Source organism: Euphorbia lathyris, chromosome 8, assembly GCF_963576675.1.
Source record: "Euphorbia lathyris chromosome 8, ddEupLath1.1, whole genome shotgun sequence".
In the NCBI taxonomy this organism is placed as follows: domain Eukaryota; kingdom Viridiplantae; phylum Streptophyta; class Magnoliopsida; order Malpighiales; family Euphorbiaceae; genus Euphorbia; species Euphorbia lathyris.
Window position 1 is genome coordinate 19,360,563 of NC_088917.1, and position 11,861 is coordinate 19,372,423.

Genomic DNA, 11,861 nt, shown 5'->3' on the forward strand with positions numbered 1-11,861 from the left:
TTGTCAACATAGGCTAGGATACTAAAATATGATATCTAATTGGCACTTGTATTAGTTTTTAGATAAATTGCATCCCTATCTCAAAGTTAATGCTTCCATGAAGTGTTCCATGGAACCAAGTGGTATTCATTACATTGAAATTCTACATTATCAAATTGAAGCTGAATTTAGGCACTGTTGATTTTGTGAATTGGTGTACGATTGTGTGTCTATTGTTTTGTCGTTCTTAATTTATGTGGATGCAAAATGGAATTTGATGACTTGCAGATTTTGTTATTAATAAGGAACCTCACTCTGAACTTGTCTATTCCTGATTTTGATCGAACAGTGAGTGTTAGAGCCGCTTTTTCTGCATAATAATAGCTTTTGAGATTAGAGAATTTTTTGTATAAGAATTCCCACAACTAGAAATATCACAGAACTTTATATACTTGATTAATTCTCCTATTTAATTTGGCTTATTAGTAGCAGACCACATCTCCAAAAAAGTAAATGTAAATGTAAGTTAAATAGCTTCTCTGTGTGAATATTGTCAATAGGGCTCTCTACTCAACACGAAAAACAACTAAATAAAAAAATGCTTGGAGGCTTTTTTACATATTGGGATAAGAGTCGTCTAAGAGGAATGTTTAGTAGCTGAAGGGAAATTTATAGGGAGAAGCACTTAACAAAGGGAAAACTCGAATATAATTTTCAATTTTCGGCCATGAGGGCTATGCTTGAAGTAGAGGATTACATTGAAGAATAGGTAGTATATTCTCTGATAGACGAATATGTAAAAGATATGGTATGATTTTGCAGGAAGTAATATGTGTAAACAGGTACTTGAAATTGGGAATAATGCCAATATTATCTTGTGACATTACAGAATGAGTAATTCAACAGATAAAGGTAAAGAGATGTTGAAAGGTCTTAAGGGGAAGAGAGTAAAGGATATGTCGGGAAGAAGAAAGTTGAAAGGTCTTAATGGGAAGAGAGTAAAGGATATGTAGGGAAGAAGAAAGTTAAAAGTGATGCAGGGGATTCAGAATAAGGGTAATGATATGCTCTTTAATTCAATTTTGAATAAATTTATCTTGTTTCTTTCAAAACACTAGACTTCTGATGTGTAAATTCAGTTTGCATTCTAACATCACTCATGAAATGTTCTAGTGAACCATAATTAAGATAGTTAAATGTAAATTTTAGCTTTTGAAATTAAAGTGTGATATTCAACTGGTATGATACATTGTTTTACCTTAGTAGTGAGCAAATTTATGTGGGTTTTAGACTATTGGTATAGCTCATTCTGGTGAAACTTACGAAAATTATTTTGTTTGTTGTTTAAACATGCTGATATGATATTATTACTAAGGCTGAATTTTTTGGGTTAATTTGAGCAGTTTGAAGATTGCGAATTATAGTTTTTTTAGTTAGGGTTAATACACATATTTGCCCCCGTATTGTTATGGAAAAACGGATATACCCTTGTATCAAATAAACTAATAAAACTATCCCTGAATTTTCCACAAACCTGCAATTATACCCTAATCTAACAGACTTACTCATTTGGCATAAACAGCGTCACCCCTATAAACATCACCTTCTGAGAATCTGAGTCTTACTTCCACCATCACTTCTCTCTCTTCTCTCTGTGTCTCTTTCTAGTTGTTTCTTCAGCCTGTTTGTCCCTACAATCACCAGTCGATTTTTGTCCTTCAGGAGATTTACTAGGTTTTCTAAAATCTTATCTGATGAGTATTCTGTTTCTCCTATTCTTATATCTACAAGTTCAACATTACAACCTCATATGTCAAACCCGACCTAAAATAAGATCAGATAAGACGGTGAGACATTACCACTGACTTATTATATAACCAGTAGCAGTATCTCTCAAATAAGAAGAAAAATCAAAGCAAAAACCAAATTCTGGTTTAAAGCTAAAATGACCAACATATGTCGTTTCCAGCATAACTTTTTTATACGGAGTCCGATTAAGGCGATTCAAAAATCCATGGAAACGTAAGATAATAATAAAGAACTTTCATTTAGGACTCCATGACAGATTCGGCCTATATCTGGTCGAAAAATGTATCACAAGATTCAGGTATGAATCTGATTTTCCAGCAGCACCTATATAGACAATTCTCTATATCTCTAGCTCAAAGGTATGACTTACTCATAACCCATCTCACACCATTCCACAAGTTCTCAACTTCAGCTCGTTATGTATATATATATATATATATATATATATATATATATATATATATATACACACACACACATATAGATAATACAAACCAAATAAAAGGACACTACCAAAAACAAGTTATACAAGTGTCCTTATCCTCTCCACATATATGTACATGAACAAGATGGATGCAATACCCTAGAGACGACTTGCACCTCGTAGCTGTAACCGAATCACGCCCTAGGATCGAGTACCCCTCTCGGTACCTTGCACTTCTTCGCCTAAAACAAAACATTAAAAACATTTGGAAAAATGAGACAAAAATCTCAATAAGAAACTATCAGCTATAAAAACCAACTTAACTTAACATAGCTACATATATACGTTTATAAAGGATTTAATCAAAACCTTATAAAATATACTCAAAACTGAAGTTCATAATATAGTCAAAGTATTAAACCAAAAACCCAAAATATATAATCTTGTATCCATTCTTGAGTTCATCCCCTTATAATTCAAATCAGAATTCACAACATATACGAGACGTCTCTTAACATTGCCTATCCCATATGGTCTTACCCAACACTTCTCTGCCATACCCAATAGGTCTTCAGACTGTGTACACAGGCCATATTTCTCACTAAATATGGTCTTTAGAATTAAATCCACCAGACCGGACTACTCTCAATGGATACCAAACATTTTATTCCATATATATATATAGATTGAAACAAAAAACATATATGTATACATGTATATACTTCACTTGATCATAATCAAGCTCACAAGTGTTCAATTCTCCAAAATATCAATCCTTAATCAAATAAAATTCCAAAGTTAATCAACCAACGAAACCTCAAATCAATATAACCCAGTAAAATCTGTAATTCACATATAAACATAGTCAATAGTTCATTTGAACTATAATTTCACAATAAAAAACATATATGTATATAGATTGAAACCAAAAACATATATGTATATATGTATATACTTCACTTGATCATAATCAAGCTCACAAGTGTTCAATTCTCCAAAATATCAATCCTTAATCAAATAAAATTCCAAAGTTAATCAACCAACGAAACCTCAAATCAATATAACCCAGTAAAATCTGTAATTCACATATAAACATAGTCAATAGTTCATTTGAACTATAATTTCACAATAAAAAGCAAGATAGTGAAAAACCTCAATTTTATAAAATTCATGTATAATCCTAAAATATCAATTTCTGAAAATTCTTTGATTATATATATATCTATATTCATAAAACACAAAATATAGTTGATAGTTACTTACCTTAGCTGCTAATTGAAGAAAATATACCCGTTCAATTCTCCTCTAAATCCTGTCTAAGACGTTTTCCCTCCAAACGCTTCCGAAACTCAAAAATTCTTCAGTTAGGACTTAGATCTATGCGTAAGGATGCTATAGTTTAAATTTCAAGTGATTCGAACGGTCAAATCTCCGTAAATCAAAGAAACAGTGGAGAAACGGTCGAAGAACGACGAAGAGGCAGAAAGGAAAAAGGAAACAGAAAAGAGAAGATAAGAAAGAAAAGATGGTGATGATCGTATCAGGAACAAGTTGGGATTTATATCCCAACTTTGGCAATTATCCATTTTGGTCCTCCATCTTATATAATCTTTTAATAATTACCCTAAACTTTTAATTTACACCTAAACCCATCGAATTAACTCCAAATTTTTTCTATAACACCAAATAAAAATCACATACCCCATAATTATAATATATATTAATATCTAGATATAAATTCTAAAAATTTAGACACGGACGTGACATCATAAATCCATCAGATGGTTATCAAATCTATACCATCCATTATTTGTTGCCTATAAGCAAGATGATTTCTTGTTTGTAATTGAGAATACTTTTGAAACATTCTTGTACACATTTGCTAATTCGCTTGCTAAAGATGCAGATTATCATAAATGGGAAAAATGCTTTATAACTATGGCTTCTACTGCTGTTGCCAGATTCTTTTCTAAAAAAATTCTTGGAAAGATGATTTGCAAGCAAGAAATGGGTAATGCTCAGATAATCAAAGGAAGAAAAAAAACCAGAGTTTACCATCATTTTATAGAGAGATTGAAAAAAAAAGGAATTGTCTAGAAAAAGAAAAAGGTATTGCTCCCCTTTGAATATGTTTGGTTGAGAGTGGAGTAGAGAGAAAACAAAAACATGAAAAGAAAAAACTGTGAGAAAGGAAAAATAAGCAATTAAAACAGAAAGACACACGAAATAGAAGAGAGAGAAGTGATGGTGGAAGTAAGACTGAGATTTTCAAAAGGTGATGTTTACAGGGATAACGTCATTTATGCTAAATAAGGGAGTCTGTTAGATTATGGTATAATTGCAGGTTTGTGAAAAATTCAGGGATAATTTTATGGGGTAAATTACATACGTGGTGTACAACCTTTACCTCAAATCACATTTTGGTGTACAACTAAAATTTTGTCACATTAAACCGTACGAATTTCAAGTGACCTCCCACTAAAGTGTACAGCCGGTTTTTATGACCGGTCAACGCTGGTCAACTATGCCACATCAGCATTTTTATTGTATAATTAAAAAAAGTGGGACTCACTCTTTATGGAATGACTAATATAACCTCCTCCCTTATAAAATTACTAAAATATCCTCATCTTCCTCCTTCAACCCCTCTCTCCCCTTTCTCTCCCTATGTCTTCTCTCTCACTCCTCTCTCTCTACCATTTCTCTCTCACTCCTGAATTTTCTCCATCTTTGAATAGGGTTTTTGGCTGAATTGAAGCAAGAGCTCCATCTTCTTACTTCAGAGGCCTTTTAGATCCGCCAGTAGTAGCAGCCATTTTTGGAATTTGAATTTTGCGTGATATTGGACTGAGCTTTTCCCTCTTTCTTTTATTGCTTTCAGTTCATCGATTTCTTCTAGCTTCCAAAAACATGATTTCCAACGATTCTGAGTTGAAACAGGTGTGACCTCCGGTTTGCTCCATAACCTAGGTTTAGTTGCAGAATAAATCTCCGATGGCCCCAAACTAACTCCTCTTCTATTAATCTTCGATGGTTCTTCAATCTTAACATTCTGTTTCGGTTCCATAAATTTCACCGACACAACCCTTCCTTTCCGATCAAAACTCTGTTTCAAACTTCTTTGTGCTTTCTCGAGACGGAGAGCTTCTAATCTTGATGACAATCGGATAATTTCTTTCTCAATCTCTTCACTGTACTTATCTATCTTTCCATCTTCTAAAAAATTTAGGAATTAAAACCAATAGCAAAAAAAAAAAAATTGATGAAAAGGGGCAAGAGAGAAAAAAGTACTCAATACAAAAAAATTACAGATAATGTAGCCATTTTTTAACCTTTTTATTTTGCTTTTGGTTACTGCAGCATTTTTTAACGTTTGAGCAAGCTTTAGTAAAGTTCTGATTTTGATATGGATTTTATTTAATAGTATTGAGATGCTGAGAACGGTAGAGAGATGAGTGAGAGAGAAATGGTAGAGAGAGAGGAGTGAGAGAGAAGACATAGAGAGAGAAAGGGGAGAGAGGAGTTGAAGGAGGAAGATGAGGATATTTTAGTAATTTTATAAGGGAGGAGGCTATATTAGTCATTCCATAAAGAGTGGGTCCCACTTTTTTTAATTCTACAATAAAAAATGCTGATGTGGCATAGTTGACCAGCGTTGACCGGTCATAAAAATCGGCTATACACTTTAGTGGGAGGTCACTTGAAGTTCGTACAGTTTAGTGTGACAAAATTTTGGTTGTACACCAAAGTGTGATTTGAGGTAAAGGTTGTACACCACATATATAATTTACCCTAATTTTATGGATTTATTTGATATAAGGGTATATCTGTTTTTCTGTGATAATATAGGGACAAATATGTGTATTAATCCTTTTAGTTATTAGTTTCATGTAGATTTCTTTTTGGCATAGCTAAGTAGATGTCCTAATTCAAGTGCAGTTGTTCTTGGCCCTGCAACTATTGGATTCATTCAGGCTGGAGCAATTATATTCACTGCATAAGATGTGTGTTTATGTATATGTAATTTTGAGCTTTCATTTCCTTACGGAATGCATTTGGCTGCTCCCTTAGCTTAGCTAATTTATGTTGTGTGCTTTGTCTTGTCTAATTGAAATGAAACTTTATTTGTAATCTATTGTTGACATACATAACATACATTATTTTCTTGCAAACTTAACTTGACTATTTGATTCTAGTATAGCTCCTTTCAATCCAAAATTATAATTATTTAATTATTGGAATTTCAGTCCAAATAATAAAATATTATTGGGAAAAAATATTACTCCATCCATTCCATTATATAAGTCATTCTAGGGTATTTCACACAAATTAAGAAATATATTGGTTAACTAAAAAAAATTCTCTCTCATGTCACTATTGGGCAATAAGCATTGGAATATTAAAAAACACATGTATCAATACAAAAAATAATTCTCTCTCATGTCACTATTGGGCAATAAGCATTGGAATCCTAGAATGACTTATATTTAGGGAAAAAACTAATTTGCTAGAATGACCTATATAATGGAATGGAGGGAGTATGATATAATGAGAGGATTTTTAATCATTATAAACATTTTAATGAGAATATTTTTAAATCACTATAAATACTTTAATGATAATAGTTTTTAATCATTATAAATAGGGTAATTAATTTATTAGTCCCTATATTTTGACAAAACACACTGTTTAGTCCTTGTATTTTCAAAAACACATGATAAAGTCCCTAACTTTTTTCTCAATGAACTGTTTAGTCCCTAACATTTTTCTCGGTAAACTGTTTAGTCCCTGCCGTTAGACTCTCATGAAGATTTTGTTAGTCAATTTGGATTTGCGTTCTTCTTTTCATTTCCTTTAAACTCTAATGCATCTGAAATCAACTTTGAATGTTCTTCTTCTTGATTTTCTTCTTAATCGTTCAAATTCGTATGCATTGGGTCTTTTCTTTTTCTTGTTCTCCATACAAATAGCTTCTTTTAAATTAGACTTTCTCTTCTAAAGTTTGAAGGTAAATAGTAAAGGGTAATTTAGTCATTTCTGAAGTCATAAACGGTAAAAAAAATATAACAAACAGACGGAAGGACTAAACAGTTCATTGATAAAAAGGTTAGGGACCTTACCATGTGTTTTTGAAAATACAGGGACTAAACAGTGTGTTTTGTCAAAATATAGGGACTAATAAATTAATTACCCTTATAAATATTTTAATGAGTCAATATTCTTATCATTATAGACATTTTAGTGAGGGTAAAATTACTCTCGTCATAAATTAATAATGAAGGGAACAATTTATCCTCATTAATACAATTAGTAGGGGACTTTGTAATGAAGGGAGCCATGAGAGTAAGTATTCTCACTAAAAACAATTTAGTGAGGATATTTGGGCTTTTAATGAGAATATCCCCCTCGTTACAAGCATTTTTTTTTTTGTAGTGGAAAGACAACCACGATAACAACGATGGCATATATGAAATGGAAAATACATGACGGAAAAATAAAATCTGACAAGAAAACGTGTTGGAATCCCGATACCTTTTCCTAATATCGATCTGAACGGGGAAGCCATTTATCGTGAATTCTGTCCCTATTATGTAATTGGTTAATTTTAATTTTCCCTTCTAGGGTTTCAGGTTGATGATTTGTTCGTCAGTTTCATATTTCCAGTTGCTTTCCTTTTTGTTTTAGCGGTTTTATGGGTGTAAGACTTATATCTATTCTTCAGTTTGATTTTGCAAATTTATTAACTGTGATTATGATTGTTCTTTCTCTAATTTAATTCATCTTTCTTCACTCTTTTTTCTATCTTAGTTATATTAAGGTCAGCTTAGTAGATGAAGGTAATTCTCAGATCTATCGGGTAACTCTCAGCCTTTTCGTTTTTTTCTATTTTGTTGTTTTATTTGTATTTAGACATTTTTCTCTTCCAATACATTTCTATTGCTCTTCTATGTATCTCACAATGTTGATCTTTTAGATATCTCTTTTTTCAATTTGATCTAAATATTCTCCATTAGTTTTTTGCTTGGTAATTTTTTTCGAGAAGGCAGTTGTGAAGAGCAGCAATCCTTCAAAGTTATGTTCTTTTCTCCTTTAATATATGGCCATTATCAAACAAATCTAAATAAATCATAGTGTTTTTTTTGTTGTATGATTCACTTCCAATTTCCATTTCTTTCTGATTTCGTGTTCAATGTTTGCCCAATTGTGATGAGTTGGATTTTAGTGTCATGTTGTTTTTGGTTTCAATTTTATCATTTCTTTGGATTTAGGTGTTCTTCTACAGGCTCAACACCTGTTGGATTTGATATTCAATTTCAATTCTTGGTAAACATTTGTATAGTTCTTGCATTTTTGCTTCAACTTCATTTGTTTTATTTGATTTTAACAATTCTCTTTTCTTTTGGTTTAGGGTTCCTTTGGCCACCAATCAATTGAAAGAATATAAATTCTCTCGGCCTAAGCCCAACAGTTATTGAATTTGATTTCCAATTTGAATTTTTGGTAAGCATATTTGTAGGTTTCAGCAATTTTAGTTTAACTTCATTACCCGTTTCAAGTTTATTTATTATTTTACTTTGTTTTAGGGGTGGACAAAATAACCAGACAAACTAGTAACCGAACCGAAAAAAGTGGTTAACCAAACTTACAGTTTTGCTTTAGGGTTGAAAAATAGTTTGAATTCGGTTTCGGCTTCGATTTGGAGAATATAAAAACCACGGTTAATGGTTAACCAAACCGTTTAATATATGTATTTTATTTTTTTTTAAGTTTAATACATGTATTTATTATTTATTACTAAGTACTTAGGTGTTTGCTATAGTTACTTTATATTTTACAAAGTACCGTTACTTGATGTGATTTTCACCATTGGATTAATTTTATGCTCTATCATCCAATGGTGAAAACCACACCAAGTAACGGTACTTTGTAAAAAATAAAGTAACCATAGCGGCACCTACTTAACTTATATTCTTATTATTTTATACTTAACTTATTATTTTATCTTTTCTGTTATGTTGTCCAAAACCTAACCTAAAATCTAAAAGGAACGAACGCAGCAGCACTGCCAAACAAACCAGAGAGTAGTTTGTTCTCACATCCTTTCCGATCTTGCTTCCGATCTCGCACCCTTTCCGATCTTGCACTACCGATTGCTTCATCCTTTCCGATCTTGCTTCGAATCTCACACCGCCGAACAAACCCTCAGTCGTTTGTTCTCACATCGTATCGTCAAGGTAAGACGTTTATGGCTTTTGATATTCTGTCTGAAGTCTTTCTAGCATGTAATTCTGTTTATGAACTCAACTAATTGAGGCATAATTTTTTGTTTGACTTGCTTATATTTTAGATCTAAATCATCTATTTGTACATTTTCAATTAGATTTTATGTTTGTGATTTGATTTGCGATTTTGTGCAATTTGTGGTCTGTGATGATAAGTTCAACTAGTTAATGTTGCTTTTCCTTCCTTGGATGTCTAAGACTTTTATTGGCTAATTTTTTTGAATGAAAGTTGGGATGCGAAGGAAGGTCAGACATCCCAGCTAGGCTGGCACCTCCGACACAACCATCAACCCGAATATTATTAATAAAAAGGAAAAAATACAGAGGGGGAGGAACAGAACTAAAAAAGGAAAGAAAACAAAGAAATCTACAAGAAACGAATGTGTGCTACATTACATAAATCATCAAACGCAAAAGCCTGACAAAAGTATGGTGCAGAGTTCCACCAGCAGGTATCCGTTGCTGATTGACCATGACTCGCTAACCGATCCGCAGCCTGATTTCCTTCTCTGAAAATGTGTGTGGCATGCCAGGTCATTTTAGAGAGAGTGAGTAAGCAGGTTCTCCATTCTCTTCGTATACTTTTATTGGCTAATTAAATGAATCAGTTCTATTATTTTTATTGGCTAATTAAATGAATTAGTTCTATTATTTTTATTTAGTTTTGTTGAAAGATTTCATTATGTGAAAATTAATTTTCATAAAGACTTGATTCTAATTGTATGTTATTGATTGTTTGTTATCCCATATGTTTTATATCCCACCAAGTGTGGGATGTTTATTATTAAAATCAGAATTATCAGGGGTCTTATGATGCGTTTTCCATTTTATACTTATAAACCTTCATGTCATAAATAGAGATCTATTAGTTTTTTAATATTTTATTATTTAATCCAATTTTGTTTTAGTAGATTAGTAGTAGCGGTAAAGGACTAAATTAACTATATGTAAGATGAAGATGGCTTGGATGTGTTATAGGCTTTGTCCAGTTTGTTAAGAGTTGATTGTCTAAGAAATTTAAAGATCAATTGTTATTTTAGTTAGACATGTTTAAATTAATTTGTTGTTTTAGAATCAAATTTGAAAATTCAACTTTCAATTGTTTTTCTTTAATTGGCGCAAAGGTTGCTTATAGCTATTGTAATTCTTCATCTGCATACTCATATAATATAGTACCACTACAAAAAAAAAGACCTTTAGCGACAAAAAATTGTCACTGTAGCGGCGGTTTTAACCACCTCTACAATTATTAGCGACGGTATTCTAAACCGTCGCATAAGCGCCCGTAATGCAAGCGTTGCAAAAGTTGCAACGATTTTGTCTGAGCGTCGGGGTAAGGTTTTGTAGTGATGACTTACATTTTCCGACAGAAATTACCATCGCTAAAAATAGAAAAAGAGACACAAAAACAAACGTCTTTACCAACGTTTTTTTTATACTGTAGAGGCGGTTAAAACCGCCTCTAGTGTTATTTTTATTATTTTTAGAATTTATTTATAATATTTGAACTAAAAAATCTTATCAAAACAATTAGAAAAGTTAATCAAAGAATAAACTTAACTAATAATAAGTACAATTACTTAAAATTATAAACATTATTAAAAAAATTGAAAATTCAAATGTATTTCTTCATAAAATCAAGTTTAGCTTCTTACAAACATGTCCAAAACAAAATATACAACATTAACATTAATATAACCCAATCCAACCTAGTAACTCTAAAAAGTTAAAATCTTGTCATAAACTCGCCAATAATGTTCAGATGCTTGTTCTCCAAGCAGTTGACATGATCTTTTCCATAAATATGCATCAAAACTGCAAATGGTGAAGCGTCAACTTTAACTAATGCACCTGCAAATACCATTTATGTCATATCCGTGTCTAAAATTATTCGATATAGATTTTGGAGTATTAATTAATTACTATTTTAAATATACGGGAAAATTACAAAAATGGGGTGTAATAGGAGGCCCATTTACATTTTAAGACCCATTATTGTTCAACTTACATATATAGACTGAGTTAGTTTGAAATACCCATAATACCCTTCATATATATAAGATACTTAATCAGATCATCCCCTCTTCTCTCTTTTTACGCGATAAATCTCACTCTCACTCTCACAGTTCGCGATTTTCTCTCTCTTTTTTTCCTTAAGATCCTTCATCAATCAAAGCCCAAGCCTTGTCATGTAAGTATGATGTTAGTTTCATATGGTTAAATCGCTTTGAACTCGTTGATGTTAGTTTACTTTTGAGGTTAGAAATTTGTAAATCTGAACTTCATGCGGAAGATCGCGTGCTTCGCATATTATGATTTCGCTTCGCGAAATATTAATATGCGAAGTCTATTGAAGGCTATGTATG

At 32.0% G+C, this 11,861-nt stretch overlaps 1 protein-coding gene across 1 annotated transcript; it reads right to left on the reverse strand.

The window, feature by feature from the left end:
• Positions 1–4,905: 4,905 nt before the first annotated feature.
• Positions 4,906–11,359, reverse strand: LOC136203877 (uncharacterized). Its single transcript, XM_065995094.1, is given in 3 exon segments — positions 4,906–5,066; positions 5,069–5,428; positions 11,245–11,359. Coding segments are annotated over 3 exon segments (636 nt in total).
• Positions 11,360–11,861: the final 502 nt, after the last annotated feature.